Consider the following 21,778-nt stretch of genomic DNA (forward strand, 5'->3'; position numbering starts at 1 on the left):
TCCAGACAGATTTTTTTTTACCTAAAATGGCTCTTTTGATAGTAAAGGTTGCTGACCCCTGGCCTAGACTAAATAAATATGCAAAAAAAAAAAAAGCATAACAATAGATAGTTTTTATTCCGAATCTTCACTTTTACTTGCGTCAATGTCAAATTTTCTACCAACAATCATTATTGTGCTTTTATATTGAAGGCCAATTAACCTCTCTTCCGGCGTAATGCGTGCTAGCTCAACGGTTTTGACGCAGCTCGGTCCTTCTCTCTTAAATCTCCTCTAACACCCTTATTGGCTAAAAGTTACACCGAGCTTGTCGTTTTTGGGGAAAAAAGTTTTGCTGGAAGAAGTTGTAAGTTGCTAATGTTTCAAAATGTAAAACCTTTTCGAGAGAAAAAAACATTTAAAGTCATATACGAGTAAGAAAACTTCAGCCTTAACGGCCACAAAGCTAACGTTACTTTTTCTTCGAGGTGACCGTTTGCTAGTTGCTAGGTGATGTGGACAAACGGCTAACGGTCATAATAACGGTTAATTTCCACTACAGTTTGATGAGAGATGACGGAGCAGGAGCTGATAGCTGGATGCAGCACTGATGTGTTGGTCAGCTTCGTGGAGTCGCTGCACATCTTCACGGGACTGTTAACGGTGGCGACAGTCTGTGGAGGACTCTCGGGAATATTAGCTGCTGCTCTTTTATACGTCTTCTGCCTGAAGCCTTTGCTGTTGACGAGACAAGTAAGCAAAATAGCATGCAACAACATGTGTTTCTCCTATTTACTCTGTCTCTTTCTCTTTTTTTATTATTGTGTTATAAAGTGATTACAAAACAAGTGAAGACATGTGCAGGGACATACATAAAAAAGACCAAAATATATTATACAGAGAAAGACAAATAAAGTACACTGAACAAAACAAAACAAAAACAATATCTACTCTTAAACACATATACTGTACACATGCACACATATCTATACATACACATATCCTTCCTTTAATGTGTAGAGCATAGGGGAAACAAAACAAAACAAAAAGAAAATAAATGAGTAATATATATATATATATATATATATATATAATACAGTATATATACATACACATATATTAATAATATGAATAATAATAAAGATGATGATGATGATGAGGTCATGATAATAATATCAATAACAATAATAATAACAACACTTACAATAATAAGTGATAAATAAATAATAACAATAATAAAGCAAAAAATGTTTTAAGATAATTTGAATATCATTTATAATTATAACTGTGTATGTGTACTCTGTCTCTTTCTTGACCACGTATCCGATGTGACATATTCTCGTGCATCATCCCATTTAGGGTTACAATGCAAGGCGGCTGCTTGAACCTGATGATGGGGAGTTGGACAACAACCAGAGTGACTGTGTCAGCAACAGCAGAAAGGAGGCTCCAAGTGGCACCGCACATGATAAAGTATTATACTCTTTAACATCCAAGAAACATCTGAGACTTATTGTAACTTTACACAAGCGCATTTCACAAGTTACATGAAATATACACTGGCAAGTTGATGCCCAGTGGTGAAATGTAACTAAGTACATATACTCAAGTACTGTACTTATGTACAATTTTGAGGTACTTTACTTGAGTATTTCCATTTTAGTAACACTTAATTTTACATGTCAGCAAATTTCATGGTAATTAGGCGATAATTAGCAAGTAACCTATTTGAAATTTCTTTGGAATTACTGCCAAATTACCACAATATTTACCTAAAAAAAATACTTTATTATAAACTTTATTTAATAATTATATTCCACAATTTCCCAATAGCTGGTAATTTATTTAATACATTACCAGGAAAAGAATACAAAGTTAATTCATAGGCTTTATTTCCATGTCTGCTGATAAATAGATAATAATTAGCAAATAACTAATTTAATATTTCTTAAAAAACTCCCTGAATCATTGCATCAGCTACCAGGTTACATTTGTGTAGACAATAAGTCACACAATGGTGAGATTTGTGTCTGATCATAAGTGTCTTCTAATAGTTTTGGTTTTCCCCCTCCGATGAAGAGCAGCACACAGCCGCTTCTCAAGCCTAAGGGCCCTATTTTAACAATTACATGCTATTTTAGCATATAATTATTAAATCATGTTTATAATAAAGTAATTTTTGATACATTTTGAGGTAAATATTTGGGGTAATTTGGCAGTAATTCCAAAGAATTTTTAAATAGGTTACTTGCTAATTATCACCTAATTACCATGAAATTAGCTGACCTGTAAAATGAAGTGTTACCTTAAAATTTGCACCACCTTTACCAGCTGCCACATTAAAGTGATAAACACATTAATTATAATCCAGTAATATAATATATTTTATTCTGAAATGGGCCGTTCTGCATAAGGAGTACTTTTACTTTTGGTACCTTGCGTATATTTTGATGCTAATACTTTTGTACTTTTACGTAAGTACAATTTTGAATGCAGGACTTTTACTTGTAACAGAGTATTTCTGTGGTATTGCTACTTTTACTTCAGTAAAATGTCTGAGTACTTCTTCCATCACTGGAAATGACTGCCAAACATTTTGTATTGCATGGCACATGACGCCATTCATGCTTCACTCAGGGTTACCCATTTTTTTTATGTTTACTAATTAACTTCCCACTAACAGTTCTGTTTACTCATTGTCCAGGAGAAGAAGCAGCCACCCATTAGCAGCGATGTGGCTGCATTTGCATCCAGAGCAAAGGTGGTTTATCCCATCAACCAAAAATACAGAGTAAGTATCATAAATATGCAGCATATCACCATAATAACACACCTTCTGCTAGCTAATACACTCAAGATTCGAGATACTTTTATTGTCATTGTAGGCAACAAAATTATACTTGGTAACTTCCAATGACCAGCAGCAAGAGAACAGGATAAAAACAAGAAGGATGAAAAACACGTGATAAAAGATAATAAATACCAAAAATGTATTGCATAGCGAGAAAGCGCTGGGGTGGTGCTTTAGCAGCAGAAGGGGAGTGGGTGGTGGTATTTGCAGTCCTCAGTCTTCAACAGCTCCTTACCAAACGACTGAAATAAAGGCTTGAATATTTGGTCACTTATTTTAGAAGGTCTCTTTGTTTTTTTAAGCACAAATAATTGTACAATTTGTAGTTTGACTTTTATAGACTAAATAGTATTACATCAGGAACAAAGTTTAGCAAAATATATACTGTTTAATAGAAGTGATCATAACAGAAAACCATAACCTGTTGCAATCCAATGGGTGAGTAAGGTAGAATATAGTATGTTGCAATCAGTTGGTTTATGGTTACATTTCACTTACCTGCAACCTCTCGCTGAACCTGTCAGCCTCTAGCAGACGGAGCTTCCAATCCTTCTCTGCATGAGCACTCCAAGTTGCCAGCGATGCCTAACGATGAGTCCTCCTCCTCCACCGACGGAGAGTCTCTGAGCCAAGAGCAGGACAACGACGGCAGCAGTCAGTTTATCTCCTCCTCGCTGGTCCCCAAGAGCCTGCAGAACCAGAGCTTCACCAGGGTCTCTCACTACCCTCGCACACTGACACAACCAGGGTAGGAACCAGTAGTCTCTAAATGTTAAGACATAACTATGCACCTTAAAGCTGTAGTGGGTAGAAATGGAGCTTTGGTTAAAAAAAGTTATTTTTATAAAACGGTCACTATGTCCTGACAACAGTGCATGAGACAGGTAATCTGAAAAAAACATGTGCCTCTGTGTCCTCTGGTGCTCCTAATGGCATCTGCAAGATTTCACAGACTGGAGGGAAACAACCAATCAGAGCCGAGCTGGAGCCTGCCGTCTCTGAGCAGCTGTCAATCACTCACTAACGCCGATCAAACGGTCAAACTAGGCAGCGCTGATCAAATATGAATCAATATTCTGTTACTGTAATGCCTATTTCTTGGCTCAAATGTTTTCAGAAACATCTTGTAGTGTACTGTTTAGCTGTAAAATGGTGTCAAAAAACATTCTTCCTATTGCAGGGGTAACCTTACAGCATGTGTGCACAAACTCAAGTTAGCTGGAAGCGATAACACTCTTATTGTCTCTGCAGTTTTGAAGGTCGGATCAGCCTTTACTGTTTGGCCCTGCAGGATATACAACAGCATTGCTCCCAGCTTCAGGAAGAAAAATGTCAGGTGAGTTTTTGTCATATTTCTTTAATACATTAATAAAATGTATTTAAGTTTGTTAAAGGAGGTGCAGTGGTTAGCACTGTCGCCTCACAGCAAGAGGGTCGCAGGTTCGAATCCGACTTGGGGCTCTTCTGTGTGGAGTTTGCATGTTCTCCCCGTGTTAGTGTTTTTTTTTTCTGGGTTCTCTGGCTTCCTCCCACAGTCCAAAGACATGCAGGTTAGGTTAGGTGACTCTAAATTGCCCAAATTTGTGACTTTGAGCATGAATGGTTGTCTGTCTCTATGTGTCAACCCTGTGATAGTCTGGCAACCTGTCCAGGGTGTACTCTGCTTTCACCCAATGTCAGCTGGGATCGGCTCCAGCCCCCCCGCGACGCTGAATAGGATAAGCGGTTACAGATAATGGATGGACGTTCAAAAGGCAAAATTGTTGTTTTATCCTCCCTTATTTTCTTTTTCCTGCTATAGATGTTTCTTCAAATGGTGAAAATAATATTCAGCGGTCGTTTTCCAAAAGACAAAAATGATGCTGACTTCTCCAAGAATATTCTTCAAATGCAAGAAAAGGTAGGGCCAGATCAGATGTCTGTTACCCATATATATATATATATATAAATGTATGCATAATACATTATTTTTTCTGTCGATTGAAACACTGAAATATAGATTTGAAACCATTGCAATGTTGTCATCTGTCATTTCAGGAACTGAATGAGCTGAAGAAACAGTTGCTAACAGGCCACGCTGCCAGCGAGAAAAATGACGATGCTCCCTGTACTTTGGAAGAAATAGAGAGAGCTCAGAAAGATCTTCTCGAACGTGGCCTCCAAGTGGTAAAAGCAAAGAGAAAACCCCAGAGAGCAAATTATTAACAATTACACTAATACTCATAATATACAGTCTATTTGAACACCTTTATTTACACTGACGGTTCTAAAGGTAAAGCTAATGTCCATGTCTCTTCACAGTCCAGACGTTTCAGCAAACAGGTGGAGGACTTGTGCCAGCATCTGCTGAAGAAGACCAGCATTTTCTCTCCAGATGAAGCCCAGGATGTGATTCTTTCTCTCATCCAGACTCTTCTGTTAGTAGAGAACCACCTGATGAACACACAAGAAGCTGATCTAAAGGTAGAGCAATACTAGCTATTGTTTAATGAATGGTACATCATTCATTTTGCTTCTCATCCCTTGTGTCATCATGTGAGGAACTGGATATACTAAAGGAAAAGTTGTTTTCCACTTCTCTTAGAGGATCCAGCAGAAGTTGTTGTGGTGGGAGGAGCTGACGGGGCTTCTTCAATCCCAGCCTGCCTTGCTGAAGCGGGAAGCGTCTCTGAGGCAGGGCTTAATAGCAACAGCACTGGAGCAACTGACGAGCGATGACGTCTTGACCTTTAGCCACATGGAAAAGATACTTTCAGAGGTTCAAGCAACTCTGACTGAAGGCCTTCAACAGTGCACTGAGGGTAAGACATTTAAAGTGAAAATGGTTTCAGTTTCATCTAAAGTAAATTCACTGCAACGCATTCAGGCCTGAAGACAATAGACAAAAGGCATTTTATAACAAGCATTTTGTGGGTTAAGCAAGGTGGTTGCAAAAGTGAAAATGAAAAAGACTTAATTTAGTAACACAGTTTTCCACATACTGACTAAATGTGTGTGTTTCTCACATTATACTCAACTAGTTTCAGGTAGCATTGTCTAGCCTACTTTTCAAACTTAAATGACGTACTCTCTTAAAATAGACTATTTTCTGGGAATCCTCTTTAGCTCCTTAAATAAGGTCAGGTTCTTTCAGGGCAGCACAGAATATCTATTGCACTATTACTGCACCCCAAACTCTCATGCAAAATCTTTTAGCATTACACTTGACACAGATTGTTGCTGCTGATCTATTGTGTAATAAAAAAGCATGCTAATAATACTTGAATCAACAGCAATTAGTTAGACATGGTCCTTTAGTTTCTAGACTTTCTTTTGTGTTTTTATGACAAGTACAAATAGTGAGTGATAGTGAAAAGATCTTTGAACTATTTAAAACAACATTGAAGGCAGTATTTCAATGTTGGCCCCTCAGAATCAAAGAAACAGGGATTCTTTCTAGACATGAACGTTCAACAACCTTAAGGAAAAAAATCCATCATACATGTCAGTAGCCCCATTAGACCATATAGCAATGCAATATAGTCAAAGATGTAGAGGCAGATTGATAAAAAAAAAAAAAGTAAATCACAAAACACCTCCTGTAATGCATTAAAATCCCAGATTGATGTAACAGTATATACAATTTATCCTTCAAAGAGTTAATTCTGAATAGATTGTCACTCACATACTACTTATTGATTACAAGAACTATCTATATTAATGAACATTTATACCATAGTCATCCAGCTGGCTTTACAAACTGCAGTTATTTTGAAAATGAAAACTAGTCCAGCTCATCCAAAAGTTGATTGATCATGTTCCAGAGTGCACGAGGAAGACAAAGGAGCTGGTGAATGACAAGTGCAGCAGAGTGGAGTCCAAGAGGAAGAAGCTTTTGAGGAGCCAGACCAAGGAGAAGAGCCGCGCCCTGGAACTGAGACAGACTAACAATGACCTAGAGCAGCTCACCAAGGTCAGAACAGTTTGCCTCCCTTACCTCAATATGTAGGTCCGGGATTACTGTTGCATAATATATAGGCCAAGCGACGGCTTGTAGATTCCACTGGTATCTAAGTCTGAGCTGTAACCTTCCCTTCAGGTGTACCAGGAGCTGCTGATGAAACACAGGCAGCAGATTTCTGACTTGGAGCAGCAGCAGGACGACAGGGTGGCCGAAGCCCTCTGTGACAATTGGAAGGTAAAAGATTGAATACTGCATTTTGTATTTGTGTGCATACTTATGCGAGTGTATTTCAGTTATTCTTATGTACGTTTTTGTATTTTCAGAAACTCCGTGCCTCCTGGTCAAAGAGGCTTGGAGAGCTAGCCAAGGAGGTTTTTCTCAGCTCTGTCCCTGCCCAGTCAAACGTCTCTGCTGAGCGCTGTGAGAAACTGTGGTTGGATCTGGAGCAGGATCTGTCTGCACAGCTGCAGCAGGCAGAGTGCACTACCAAGCTGCAATTGGATCACATGAGGGCTCAGCTGGATGAAGATGGACAGGTAGACACCATCTGGTGGATCAGATACATGCAGCTTTTCCATCAGTGCTTGGCACCTCGATTCTTTCATCAATAAGTATTTTACATTCATATTTAAACTCTGTCTCTTAGATGTAAGTATACAAGATATTTGCAAGAGTTTTTTTTATTGTTTCCTTAAGAAAAAAACATCAACCTAAACCACAACAAATAAAGTAATATGTACAAATAACAGATGGTAACTATAAATTCAAAAGCAAAGAAAAAATGGCAAAAATAATAATAAAATTAAAAATATAAATAAATAAATATAAATTATAAAAAGGGAGCTTGGAGTAGAGCTGCAGCTCCTTTGTGTGGAATGGAGCCATTTGAGGTGGTTCGGGCATCTGATCAGGATGCCTCCTGGACGCCTCCCTTTGGAGGTTTTTCAGGCACGTCTAACTGGTAAGAGGGCCCGGGGTAGACCCAGAACACGCTGTAGAGATTATATATCTCATCTGTCCAGGAAATGCCTCGGGGGTCCCCCAGGAAGAGCTGGAAAACGTTGCTGGGGAGAGGGACACCTGGAATTCCCTGGCCCCTGCGAACCGGCCAGGATAAGAAAATGGATGGATGGATGCAAATAAAAAATATAATAAGTTAAATTAATTATTTTATTAATACAAATAAATAAATAAACAAATAATGATAATAATAAATAAATACAAATTAATAACTGAATAAAATAAATTCACACACCAGATTTCCAGCACCTACTTTTACCCCTGTAGTCCTGCCACCCGCACAGGATAGATACAGAGTACATACTGTGTGTTTAAGGTTAGTTTACAAAAGAGTAAATAAAACTGAATATAAAAATAATGAAGTAATAGGAATATAATTAAATAAAATACTAAAACAAGACTTTCAGTTGTTTCTAACTGAGCATCTTTTTTTCTGTAGGTGTGGAGTGAGGAGATGGCTCTGGTGCGGGCCTGTCTCAAACATCTGAGTGAGCAACAGATGACGATCCTCCGAGCCATGGTGGCCAGACAGAGCTACACACTCAACAGGTGAGATTGGAAAACAAAAAGTATTTATGGCGTACTGATGGTGTGGAAGATTACCTGATGTAAACAAAAACAAAACCTTCATATTTACAAGACAGCCATATCCACTTATACAGTATCTAAATCAATTTTTATGACATACTTGGAAAAAATGCAATATGATCTTCTTCTCAGCCACGTGGGGAGGTTGATAGAGAGGAAACACGAGCACCTGTTGGTGGCGGTGCAGAGGTACTTTGTGGTCAGGCACTTCTGTCTGCACATGCTGAAGGAGATGAGGCTGTCCAAGCTGAAGGTACTCTCTCAGACTGATTTCAGAGCTGTGCTAATGGAAGATCCCAGTAAAAGCCAGTCCTGTGTCAATTCAACTCTCAAGGTGGGAAAAGATGTATTATTTTCGATTAAGCACCTTAAAACCATTGCAAAATACAGTATATCTCCTGCTATTCACGTATCTAACGTAATAGCTCAAGTTCACAGCAGTTTGAACACTTGTTGTCGTCCCGTACCAATCACAGAATAGCAGTGCCAGCCTAGCAGAGAGGCATCTGGGTCCAGAGAGTCAGCTGGTGGGCCACAGTTTCCAGCAGGAGTTCCTTTCTGAACTGGAAACGGGGACGGAGCTTCTTCAGAGCCACGCACAGCTGGTGCTAGGCAACGCCCTCAGCCACGCCATCCAACAGGTGATGGAGACCCCACCCACTGAGTCGCAGACCTCTCCGAAGCAGGACGATGGTTTGAAGGTAGGGTTTGGGTTATGAATTTGAATCAACTTTCTGAGGCATGTTGTTTTAGGTTTGTTTTCTAAGCACATCAAAGTAACATTTGTTTTCATCATTAGCACCACCTGACAGAGGCTGCTTCGGAAAGCGTGTATGTGACGAAAGATTCTCTCACTGCGCTGGTCCAAAGCTACTATTCCCACCTGCAGGACATCATCAAAAAACTACAGCAGGATCAGTCAAACATTAACCAGGGTGAGACGACAATCACACCACACACGTCCACACCTGTATAAACTCAGATTTTTGTGCTGTTACGGCTGCGGCCTGAATCCTTATCTAGACAAAATGTATGTAATAGATGCTACATTTACAGTATTTCATTAGCAAGTCATAGGGAAATATTTGCAATAGTACAATGATTACTATGATTGTGTTAGACAGGACAAAAAGAAGGCGTAATGAGTCGGAGCTTATTGCCGTGGGATCACTGTCACACACTTTATTGACTTAATGAATGAAAGTACACAGAATCAGATACAAGCACAGCAATTTTAACAGCTTTTGACCTAATAATCAAGGACATACCCGAGCTGGCATGCATGCGTGTTACCATGGTTACCAAGTGATTTGAAAAAATAGGTTATATACATGGCCATATACAGATCAATTATAAGATTGCTTCGTGAACAGATTTCACGGTCAGCAGATGAATTAATTAGTTGTTTAGCTTTTGAAATCATGCTAAAATCACATATCTGTGATCATAAAATCCTGTGGTTGGTTCGTTTGCTTTCACACCACAAATGAACCGCACCAGAGTCCGCTTGGAAGCGGACCACCGTTTCAGGCGGTCTAGGTTTGGTAGTTTGGTCTGCTCCATGGTTCGATTGACAGCTTTCACAGCAGCCCAAACGAATCAAATGGACCTGAGTTTGTTTTAACCGAACCAAACAGATTAGGCGTGAAAGCACCCTTAAAGTTACAAACTCTACTGTGTGTTCATTTTACTGTTCCTTCAGAGGTTAATGAGAAACAAGAGAGCAGCAGTCAGCTGAACAGATCCTTGCTGAGGGAGCTGGTGAACTGGGGCAAGAAACCCACCTCCGCTGAGTTTCAACAGAGGTGCAACAACCACACTACCCGTCTGCACTGCACACTTTGTCTGCACCACACACTTTTGTTAATGTTAAATACATGAAATAAGAATAATTTGGTTTGTTTCTTTGTTTGCTTGTGTGTCAGGGTTGAACTCCACAAAACGAAGGTGTTGGAGCAGTGTGAACTGGACCAGGAAATGATCTATGAGGAACTGAGGCGGAAGAAAGTAGCCCAGGATCAGAACATGGAGAGGATCAAAGCACAGCTGCTGGTTAGTATGTTTCATGTGTTCTGTACTTCGCTGTCTGACAAAAGGTTTAAGACTTGATTTACAACCTTGCACAGTTATTTTCTGTAAGCACTGTGTTGTTGTGTCCATTAGGAGGCAGAAGAAAGCTTCATAACTGAGCTGGCAGCCTTGGCCCGAGTCTCTCTCCACAGTCTCGACCCAGAACCCAGCGGTGAAGAGGACAACGCTGGTAAGTACCCTTTTAGCTCAGATAGTAAATACATGTATACACCACTCCTCTGTCTCCATCCTTCATGGTGTCATATTTCAACAGGTAACGCGAGCGCTACTATATTGGACCTGCTGTCCCTGAACCCAGCATTAGATCCAGCCCTGAATCCTTCACTGACCCCAACGATTGTAACTCCAGCGGTGAAATCAAAACCAAAGAAGAAAAGAGAACGAGAATCTCATCTCAGCTGAACCCTTAACACAGTAATGTTTACATATTCATACTGTCATGTCCTGTAAACAGTTTAATATTATTTTTTATACTTAGTGCCTTATGAAATAATGCCACTACTGGACTGTTGGTACCAACTTTGTTGTTAGGACAGTACCTCAGGGTTGTTTACATTAAAGAGGACCTATTATGCTCATTTTCAGGTTCATATTTGTATTTTGGGGTTTCTATTAGAACATGTCTACATGCTTTAATGTTAAATGTTTGGTTAGCTGGCCCACTCTGTTGTGATTAGTCAACTAAACCAAAATCTTCAGACACCGCTCCATCTACTTGCTATCTAGCTTTGTTTGAGTGCGTGCCAAACTAGCCGTTAGGCAGGTATTATGCAAATGTGTTACTTGGTGACATCACCACGTTACGGAAGAAAAGTTAGGACTTCAAGCAAGGCGTTTCAGGCAGTTCAGGAGCAGTGTTAGTGGGGGAGAGTAACTCCCTTTGGCGTGGACTTTGTAACTTTGCAGACCTTTTACATTCACAACAAACTATTTAACACTCTACATGAAAAGGGAAAAAAGCACAAAAGCATAACAGGTCCTCTTTAAGCAAGAGGGATCTTTCCCTAATGTATGTATAATAGACTGTCCAGTGTAATTTTAAATGTTTCTGTGCTTGAAGTAGGTTACTGAAATGTTGCAATAATGACAAAACAATCAGTTTTCCTCAAGTAGTCAGCATATTTGTAAATGCCAAGTACCATGAAATAATAAAAAAAAAAACAAGCAGATTATGTTTTGAATACATTATTCAACTTTTGTACTTTTTTTCACCTGGTTTACAGGAGTACCGTGCTGCAATGCCTGACAGTAATACATTATTGTCCTATACCTACACCCACATACCACGGCTCATTCACCGCATTGATTCCCAGTGATTCCTGAGTACACGGGATGACGGATGGGCTCCTCTGCGAGCTGTCAGATGAATTAGAGATGTCCATTCTGATTGTTGCGGAGTGCTACCACTCGCCGATGAAAGCCTTGCCCTTCTCTTGCTCTAATGGAGTTTTAAGTACGACCCTTTATGGATGATAATGCAGAGTAATGGTGAAAAAGTCTGGGAGGGCTGAAGTCTGGCAGACAGCTTTGTGTGTAGGCAGCAATCTAGCAAGCAATTTACCTTGGACCTTATGGCTTACTGTCAGTTTGGAGTGTCAATTAGCAAACATCAATTTTTAATCTGCCCTTTTATTATTCCTATGCTCAATTTGCACACATAACCAATTATTGCTATGGCACCCTGAGAAAATATTGCTCCTGGACCTGACCCACTCACATACACACACTGGGGTGTCCTGTCAACAGGGTGTTTTTTTCCTCCCATGTTATCAATGTGAAATGTGGGTGCACTGTTTGACGAGTGTAGTGGCTGATCTGTAGTGAGGGGGAACCGTTTGGATGTATTTTGAGGTCCCTTAGGGGACTGCAAGGACTTGTGGGAAGATGACCTGATTTCTAATTTTCTCCTCTCCTGCCTGAGCTGTGGGCAAGTCGCTGCTACAAACAGAGAAGCCCATGAAAGAAAGAAAGGAGTGTGAGACAGTGTGCGCTGCCCTGGATCTATTTGGAGTATGGCCTCGCTAGCTGCGTAAAACTGGATTTTATTTATCATCTTTCATGGACGCAGGAGTGACTGATTCTCTCTCAGTAGATTCAGGTAAGTGGAAACACTCCTATAGTCTCACATCCACTTAAGCTACACCTTTTTGTAAGATGTTGACAACCCAAAAAGCATTTGACATGTCATTGGTGTCCCAGATGATGATACAAAAAAAAGAGGGACTCGCAGTTTTGCGCATTTTTTGCAAGAAACTGTCCTGCCATGTCCTCATTAAATCGTTTTCAAAGGTGCCTGGATTAAAGTTAGTGAATGCATGTCGGTATCTTCATCGACTACATCCTGCATTTCTTCAGTAAAGTGGTGAGTCTGCCCCGAGGCTGTTAATAGAAATGAGAAGATATTAAAAATGTCCAGAGAGGCAAAGATGTGCGCAGTGTGACGGCGTCATCAGGTCAGATGATCAGTTTATTTTAGGGCCCAAAAATAAGGTCGCTTTCCAAATTCCCCACTCAGAAGGGCTTTTTCCATCCGAGCAGAAAAGCTCCACTTTGATGTCTTATTTTCGACAAACTACATGATTATATGCTGCCTGTGAAACAGTATCTGAAACACTTGATATTGTAACTAAGTGAACTAGTTCAAGTAATTCAAAAATAGAACTGCTACCCAATTAATGTTAATACAAAACGCCCTGTGTATTATTATTACTACCATGTGTTATATTTATTGTTAACATGTAATTTAATGATAGCACTGGTAATAATCTATATATTTTTAGATAATAATAAAACAAATATTTTATAGCCTAGTCCACAACATTATATTGCTTTACTATTATTATTATCATTATTATTATTATTAATAATAATAATAATAATAATAATAATAATAATAACAACTATTATTATTATTAACATGTAATAGCCTTTACAATACTAAACATACATCATATTCTTATTATTATACTTCCAATAAATGTTGAAAAACGATTTCTTGTGTCAAAGAAGAGAGATGGTCAGCCTATTTAAGATTTGTATGCACTTATCAGATTAGATCTGGGACTTGAATTCCCCCTGCAGTCATGTATATGTATTTTTTATATTGACTTATGTTTCTTTTATATCTTATCTTAATGGCTTTTTATGTGTTTTGTAAATCACTTTGAATTACTTTGATTTTGAAAGGTACTTCAGATAAACTTGCTTTGCCTCACTCAGACTAACTGCTTGTTTTCCCCTCTTAGGTGAGCAGCCATGGCTGACCTGCAGCAGGAATACCCTCGGGTCCTTCTGGGGATCCTGGAGGAACTGGCCAATATGCGCCAATGGCTGTCCTTCCAGGATCTTTGTCGTATGGTCAGCACCCGCTTTGACCTGGAGCACCTAATCGAGCTCAGGAGTTTGCTGTATGCTGCCGCCTGCCAGGACCCCTGTTTCCCAGCGACTCTCTTCAGAGACCGGGTTTCCACCAGAGGCCAGGGGTTGTCGCCCATAGGCGTCGCTGCAGACATTGTGACTATCTTCAATCTCATTCAGATGACAGGTGGTGCCCCTGATGACGGCCAACCAATGAGAGGCCAGGTGGTCCTCCCTGTCGACCAGTCCCCAGGCCCCAGTCTGCCTGGAATACACCAGCAGAACCTTTCTGGTCGAGAAAGAGCACGTGCCCACTCTGACTCCGGTGGCAGGCCTATCGATCAGCACTTGCTGTTTCCAAGATCGAATTACTCCGCCCAAAAGCGGGGAAGTCTTCCCCCCGATCCCGCCTCACTTGTGTCCTCCTCTCCAATCAGGGCGAGGGCTGTGTCTTTCGACCTGCCTCACACCACACTTTTGTACCCTAGTGGCCAAATCCCCAACGAGGTTATGAAGAATATCTACTTGCCTTTGGAGACGGACAGTGAGTCAAGTGGAGATTCTGCGCCCATGGAGGTGTTTGAGGATGAACAGGGATCGTCTGTCGACCAGAAGAGAAACATCTTTAAGAAGGACTTCCATAACCAGCCACCTCTAATACCCCAGGTGACTGTTAACAGCGAGTCCCCCAGTCCCAGCGCGGTTCCGAAAGGCTTCGACAATCACTGCTTTGAAACTGTCCAGAATCCCTACCCGTCACCAGCAAACGTCAACCAGTCGCCAGAGCAGCAGCCTAAACATGAGAGCCTTGATGACCTGCAGGACTCAACTTACTTCGGACCCCGGCCGATGCCAGATTGGTCCCCCCAGCACCTTCAACCTCCCAGGGCCAAGAGGCCCATCTGGAGCAACAAGAGTCACAGTCTAGAGGACCGGATAGGCCTGGGCAGCATTGGAATGGGGATGGAATCACAAGGGGGGCAGTTTCCAAGACGGTCAACCCCAGTTATCAGCAAATTGGGGGGGTCCTCAGGAGGCGAGAGTGGGGATAGTGGATTGCCAAGTGGAGGCGATGGAGTCAAAGCTCAAGGAACCCAGACAGACCCACCGGACCCCCGGCGCCTCCGTAGCCTGGTCCACGCCGATCGCTTCTCCTTCATGACCTCACTAGATGACCCTGAGTTTGGTGAGGATGACATCAGTGCCATCTTTCGTTTCTTAGATGACATAAGCATGTGTGGTTCCACGGGAGTCCTGCACCCCAGCGATGGATCAGCAGCCATTAACCAGGACACCCCCGAGGCCAGACGTGGCCGCCTAGGGCAACTCCAAAGGCTTTTCCACTCTCTGGAAAGCAGCGACGATGGGCTCAAGGCCAGCGTCTGTAAGCTGCTGCTCCGTATGAGCCAGATAGAAAGACAACTGGATTCTCTAAACGATGTAAAGGCTGAGATCTCCCAGGTACTGTCTGCTCTGCAGCGGCTGGATGAAAAGATCCAGCAGCCCATCGGTGGTGACGGACAAATCACCGGTGGGCGATGGCTGGAGCCTCTCAGCGGCGTCTCCTCCTTTATGAGCCACCCTATAACCCCCTCTGATACATCAGAGCCTCAGCCTCTGTCTGTGTCTGAGCATATGTATCCAAGGACCAGCACTAGTAGTCTGGAATGGAACCAGTGGGACACCCCCGGGGCGCAAACGGAAAGCAGCAAAGCTCAGGCTGATTCAAAGGGGAGGAAAGATGGGAAGAAGGAGGTATCATCTCGACGCGCCTCCAAAACCCAGACTGAAGAGAAAATTGTCTCTGATTCCAAACACCCGATTGTGTCTAACTCTGCAAGAGACTGGTCAGTGTCATTCTCCAAAAGCAAAGATGGCAAAGCTTCACATGGAAAGGTAGAGTCATTTTACTTTGTACATTTTATTATTTGATACATGAAGAAATAACTTTTAGATGAGAGATGAGTGTCTCAGCATGAGCATCAGTTGTTAAACAGATTCATTAGTAATCCATTTTGAAGGCAAAAGTACAATACTATATATACAGTATATGCACAATATACTATATACTATGCACAATATATATAATATAATTTATTGTGTGTATATCCATACTAGGGATGCAGCCATCTGACTTTTTCAGTCCCACTACCGATAGCGATACCTGGGCTTTAGGTAACGGCAGATACAGAGTACCAATCCGATACCAGTGTTTAATTAATAAGCTGAATGACTCACTGTGTGGGAGTGACTGGGATCGTTCTTTTAAATGTAAGGCAACATCAGGCCTGACTTAAACATTGCTTTCTTATCTTTTTAAAACAAAATGTAACAAATAAATACATACAGTAGATATAAGTTTACTGAATTGATATTCATTATTAGAATAATAAATCGTACAGCAGCTACTTCAAAATCTTCAAAATGATCAGGAATTACAATTCAAATGTAAACCCTTTTAATGCAACAAGAAATTGCTCAAAACTTAAATAAGAATTAAAATGCCAGTATATAATGTATATAGCATATAAACATAGAATTGAATTGAATTGAATAGATCGGCCCCGTTGTCACAGATACCCGATCCAGCTATTTGAGTCAGTGTCGGCCCGATATCCGATCCGGTATTGGTGCATCCTTAATCCATACCATGCGGCCTGTGGGTGGCCCTGTGGATGGCCCTGTGGTCTGCTGGGTAGACACATGTGATTGAATGGTTGGTCAGTTGAAAAGCTAGTCATGCCACTTTGTGGGGTGTTGCTTTAAACATTTATAGTAAACACTTAAAGTTATTTATTGTCATGCACAACAATTACAGAGAGGCAGTTGTTGGCAATGAAAATATTAGATCTAATGCTCCCTCTAACAATACTTATTAAATATGTATAAAACTAAAATTTAAAAGTGAGAATCTGAAGCGCCTTGGTATGCCATGTAACCACAACGTCCCCGGTTCAATTCCAACCGTGGGACCATTGTTGCATGTCATACCCCTCTCTCTCTCTCCCTGTTTCCAGTCTGCCACTACACTCTTAACCTGTCCAATAAAGGCAAAAAATGAGCATCTAACATACATAAAATAGTGCAGAAGTTAAAATATAGGGATAAAATATTACATATAAAATAATATATACAGTATATCACTGTTTGGTCAGGGCTGTAAAGAAACATTTTAGAGATTCAAATGGGTGTTGTATAATACGGTCTATATAAAATCTGTGTTTGTCCTATTTTCTTTCTAGGCAGATCAATCAGGCAGCACGACTAACCTACTCTCCAAAAAGTCTTCCAACCTGATGGAACAAGTGTTTAACTCATCCCTGTTCCGTCACAAAGACAGCAGTCTGACAGGTGGGCTGTCCTCTGGGAAGATCCTGGACCCCAGACTGTCTGAGGGGAGGGGGAGGCCCATATGGACTGTGGACGACAGAGAAGCACGGATATCCCCTCTGAACTTACAGGTAAGATTTATTGACTCTGAAACGGCTACGTTACATTAAAGGTTTTTACATTTTTTTATTACGATATTTTTTATTATACTGTAAATACATCATGAAGACTCAAGAAAAGTGGAGGTAGTAAAATACAATTCTGTCTCATGAAATCACACATCACAAATCAATGATGCACAGCAGGAAAGAGTACACAGTATTTGAATTTCCTTTAACATATTAGATTAGATTAGGACCTGTATTTAATCTATGTCTGCTCTTTAAATGGCATCATGTCCCTCAGACCCAGGAGTCTCTGAACCCCAACAACATGGAGTTCTGGATGGACGACATCTACACTCCGGGCTACGATGCACTACTCAGGCGTAAAGAGGCTGACCTCCGCCGGGCCAAGATCTGTAAGCTGCTGGCATTCATTGTCACTGCAGTGGTCATCATTCTCATCATTGTCATTCCCGTTTGCACCATGTCATGAAGACTCTCGCAGAGATCCCACATTGTTGCCTGTTTTTATTTTATTGATTTCTTTTCAGCAGCTATGTGCTGTACACAGGAACTTGCACGCCATTCTCATTAGAGAGACTTGTGACACCCGGACCATAAAGCTGGATCGGTTCACATTCAGTAACTCCTTACACTTCTCTGCATGCAGCAACATTATTTATGACTTCATAAAAACAGGAGTATTCGAACTGTGGCTTACTTTGAAACTGAGTCACTCCCTCATGCAGTTACACCAAATTGAATCTTTCTCCCATTTGCTGTCATTTATTTCATGACTTTTATTAGTAATAATTTCAAGTGGCTGCAAATGGAAGTAATTAAGGATGAATGTTTTAAATAATCTGAAAATGTCTCTGAGAGGATATGTGGAAACTAGTAATACTGAGCCAATGCAATTTTTCTTTCTTTTTCTCATTTTGTCTGCTCTTTTCTGAGAAACAATACTGTTACAAATGCATTGTGAATCAGCTTCAGCCTTGAGCACTGCCTGACTCTTTCTCGCTGTTTCCTTGAGACTACCACAGGGCTTATTTTACTTCTAAGATAATAGTTTATCTGTACATTTCCGTTCATAAATAGTAATGGATTCTGTCGACAGGAGCGTTTTTACTTTCTCTTAGTTTGTATGTTCTTGTCCTTTATTTAAGCAACAAGATATACTGCTCAAACAAGCTTAAATCAATAAAAATAATATTTTTATAGAGTTCCCTCCCATTTTTCAAACTGGAAAAATAGAAGCTGTTTAATCCACTCATGAATGTGTTTGGGCTGGAGTGTTTACCGAGTCTCAGGTTTCAAAACCTGGAAGATTAAAATTGTGTTGTTGTTGTTGAAGCAGTGAAGGAAAGAGGGAGCCTCTTCCAGTAAACACTCTCTGAGTGGGAGATTCCACTTGTAATTCAATTGATGGGCTGTTTGGAGTGCACCTATGCACATTATCCTATCACTGTACTCACTTGGCCAGAGCTTTTCTCCACATACCTGCAGACTCACTTAGCACCAACAAATTCATAGCGTCCTTTCACAGAGGATGAAAGTAGAGTCTCGCCTGTGGTGTGACATTCCATTTTGTAAAAACATCCTGTTGACTCCGGAGACGTTATATTTAAATCGAATCTTGGTGCTGGAGTGTAAAATCTATGGGGAGTTGACAAAAACATGCACACTTTTAAAGGGGACCTATTATGCTGTTGTGCTTTTCCCTTTTCCTTTAGGGTGTTATATAGTTTTTCATGCAAATAAAAGGTCTGCAGAGTTACAAAGCCCAAAGTCCACACCATAGGGAGTTACTTTCCCCAACAGAAACACTGCTCCTGAACTGCCTGAAACGCTTTGATTGAAGTCCCGCCTTTTCTTCCGTAATGTGGTGATGTCACCAAGTAACACATTTGCACAATTCCTGCCTAGCAGCTAGTTTGGCACGCCCTCAAACAAAGCTTATATGAGAAAAGAAACACATTTTTTGAACATTAAAGAATGTAAACATGTACGTACAAGTATGCACCTGAAAAGAAGCATAATAGGGCCTCTTTAACATATAATGAAATTCAACATAATATGTCTGTAGTAAAAACTGTAATGGTAACTTTATGTTGAGACGGGTGTTGATTGAACTCTAAAGGTGAGGCTGTAATGCAATACAATGTGCATTATAGTGTGGTCAAAATAACAAGCACAATTTACAATACGTTACCCCATCACCAAATAGAGAAATTCAACACCTGACACTGTCTCAATACTTGCATTACATTTTCTAGGTGTTCATGTTTTTTTATCCATCCCCTCTACATTGCTTGATATGGATTATTTTGTTTCTGTTCAGCAATAGATAAGCACTTTTCTCCATTTATACACCAAAGTGGACAGAAACTATGCATACCATTGGGTGGGAAAAAATACTGTAAATGCTTGTTTTCTTTATCTGTATCAAGACCCTTAACCTCCACTTTGCTTTGTGTGCACAAATATGCACAGGATTTTATAGAGGGTGTGCTCTGCTTCAATGCATCCTCCTAAGTAGATGCATATCTGCCAAGTGTTCCCCATGAGGCTGTTTGTGGATCCATTACCCTTCCAATGGTGGTGCCACTGAGGAGGCCTAACCCTGTTGTCAGCACAATCCAGGTGCTTCCTCTCAAACTCCGGTGCATTAGAGCCTCCTGATACTTTTTTTCCACTGCAGAGATGCACTTGTGAAATTTGGACATTGTTGTAGCCTATTATCCATGCACCTTTTAGACAGACAGCTATAAATCTGTGAAGTCATTATTCAGGTAAACACTCTGTCTTAAAAACTGCTTGTGAATTAAAGAAAATATGTGCAGGTATTACATTTATGTTATGTTGCCTGTCTGAATAAACTCGGCAAAGTGGTAACGTGCCTTTTACAATATGTTGTCTGCTCTGATAAGTAATACATTTGCACTATGTTATAAACGAACATTATGGTGAATGAAAAATGTCTCCTAAAAGCAACTCCTGTGTTTTGCAAAATTCATTATTTCCCTTTTTTTCTCGGTGATGCACTTGATGCCAGATTACAGATTAATGCAGATAGCAGTAATAGTCCACTCAGTTTAAGGTAGGTCAGACAGTGATTGATGTAAAAAGAGAGTTCTGGCAGTTAAATGATCTGTGACTGGAGGAAATGTACATATAGAGATGAATAATTGACTAAGACACAGGGCGCATATTGACTGACAGATCCTATTATCTCAAATCACCTCTAATGGACCTGCAGTATTCAGAATACTCACACACAATGTTCTCTGTGTGTGATGCTAAATCTAGCTGCCAATGCATTACAAAACCACACAAGCACACACAAATCAGGTATAGTCTATTGTTGAGTTGTTTAAAATTCCTGATGTGTTATGGACACATACATGTAAATTGTTTGCAGTTGATTTTGTGTGTGTGTGTGTGTGTGTGTGTGTGTGTGTGTGTGTGTGTGTGTGTGTGTGTGTGTTACCCTCATTAAATGTTGCACAGTGGAGCTGCTGCTGCACCCAGATATGCCATCCGTGGCTGATTAATGATGCCGTTGTGTGCATCCCATGTGCCAACCAGGCCCACAACAACAGGGCACAGTTACTGATTGTTTCAAAGGATTTTATGATTTCACACATAATTTCACCACTCAATTGAATATTTTGATGCACAGTCAGGAAAGCAGGAGGCACTGATACGGGACTGACACACCTCAAGCTAAATTACTTTTTTATTTATTGTGCAATGGTTTATATAGCAACGTTATTGATATTACTAATGGGGTTACCTGGTACAGTTAATAAGTTAGAAGCAGATATTTGAAAGAAAGTGACATGAAACACAGATCTCAGAGCCAGAGTTCCCTATCTAAAAAGGTTTTGTTGTCTTTCTATACAGATGAAGAGATGCACTAGGTCATTATAAGAAATATCATGTATTATGTATGTCCCCCATGTCCTCCTCTAATGTATGGAGGACGTCAGCAGTCTTGAAATGGTTATATAACAGTTCAATAATTAATAGCGAATTGGACAATATAAAGAGAGATTAAATGTAGAAAAGAAATCTATAAATGAAATGTGTTAACCAAATCAATGTTTAACAAAAAAAAGGCTGCAGTTCATGAATTGATAGAATTGAAGAAATGTATCCTATGAGCATGATGACATAATATTGATATATGGCCTACATATTTTTTTAAATAGACTCACTTATTGACAGAGTAATATATTCATTTATAAAATGTTTTATTTATTTATGTTTATATGGTACAGCACAATTTCGACTTTTTTTTTTTTTTTTTTTACAATAAACACACACAACACATAAAACATCCAGTACCCTTATACAAAATAACATAAATAATAATACAAAAAACAGGCGATACATGTAAAGAACGAGTGCAAAGCTGCCAGACGACAGCAATATTGGCAAAACAGGAGACTGCCTCTTCAGCGTAAAGGTTGAGCAAAAAGAAACAACTAAAACAACAACAAAAAGTTA

At 40.2% G+C, this 21,778-nt stretch overlaps 2 protein-coding genes across 3 annotated transcripts; both read left to right on the forward strand.

Moving 5' to 3' along the window:
• The first annotated feature begins 192 nt into the window (after nucleotides 1–192).
• On the forward strand, nucleotides 193–11,439 carry evc (EvC ciliary complex subunit 1). 2 transcript variants are annotated; one of them, XM_074629358.1, is made up of 21 exons: nucleotides 193–346; nucleotides 542–732; nucleotides 1,339–1,452; nucleotides 2,684–2,770; nucleotides 3,355–3,578; nucleotides 4,082–4,166; nucleotides 4,632–4,730; nucleotides 4,868–4,996; nucleotides 5,132–5,293; nucleotides 5,415–5,631; nucleotides 6,634–6,782; nucleotides 6,909–7,007; nucleotides 7,097–7,309; nucleotides 8,233–8,342; nucleotides 8,514–8,715; nucleotides 8,858–9,082; nucleotides 9,181–9,316; nucleotides 10,084–10,186; nucleotides 10,307–10,433; nucleotides 10,545–10,641; nucleotides 10,726–11,439. In XM_074629358.1, the coding sequence occupies exons 2-21, from the start codon at nucleotides 553–555 to the stop codon at nucleotides 10,872–10,874; spliced, it is 2,907 nt and encodes a 968-aa protein (XP_074485459.1). In that variant the 5' UTR covers nucleotides 193–346; nucleotides 542–552; the 3' UTR covers nucleotides 10,875–11,439. The 2 variants fall into 2 exon arrangements, with proteins under 2 accessions (XP_074485459.1, XP_074485449.1); XM_074629348.1 differs by having other exon boundaries at nucleotides 202–732.
• A 400-nt stretch (nucleotides 11,440–11,839) lies between these two features.
• Nucleotides 11,840–19,061, forward strand: LOC141764292 (major intrinsically disordered Notch2-binding receptor 1-like). The gene is made up of 4 exons (XM_074629370.1): nucleotides 11,840–12,570; nucleotides 13,718–15,725; nucleotides 17,072–17,290; nucleotides 17,565–19,061. Exons 2-4 carry the CDS (start codon nucleotides 13,728–13,730, stop codon nucleotides 17,754–17,756), a joined length of 2,409 nt encoding a protein of 802 aa, XP_074485471.1. The 5' UTR covers nucleotides 11,840–12,570; nucleotides 13,718–13,727; the 3' UTR covers nucleotides 17,757–19,061.
• The last annotated feature ends 2,717 nt before the right edge of the window (nucleotides 19,062–21,778 follow it).

This window comes from Sebastes fasciatus, chromosome 1, assembly GCF_043250625.1.
Source record: "Sebastes fasciatus isolate fSebFas1 chromosome 1, fSebFas1.pri, whole genome shotgun sequence".
Classification (NCBI taxonomy): Eukaryota; Metazoa; Chordata; class Actinopteri; order Perciformes; family Sebastidae; genus Sebastes; species Sebastes fasciatus.

Excerpts from the sequence above, each read along its gene's own strand:
- evc (XM_074629358.1), top strand. The coding sequence starts at position 553 with ATGACGGAGCAGGAGCTGATAGCTGGATGCAGCACTGATGTGTTGGTC. Across the intron at positions 733-1,338 it reads CTTTGCTGTTGACGAGACAA|GGTTACAATGCAAGGCGGCT; the intron begins GTAAGCAAAATA and ends CATCCCATTTAG. Across the intron at positions 7,008-7,096 it reads CCCTCTGTGACAATTGGAAG|AAACTCCGTGCCTCCTGGTC; the intron begins GTAAAAGATTGA and ends TTGTATTTTCAG.
- LOC141764292 (XM_074629370.1), top strand. The coding sequence starts at position 13,728 with ATGGCTGACCTGCAGCAGGAATACCCTCGGGTCCTTCTGGGGATCCTG. Across the intron at positions 15,726-17,071 it reads GCAAAGCTTCACATGGAAAG|GCAGATCAATCAGGCAGCAC; the intron begins GTAGAGTCATTT and ends TTTTCTTTCTAG. Across the intron at positions 17,291-17,564 it reads TATCCCCTCTGAACTTACAG|ACCCAGGAGTCTCTGAACCC; the intron begins GTAAGATTTATT and ends CATGTCCCTCAG.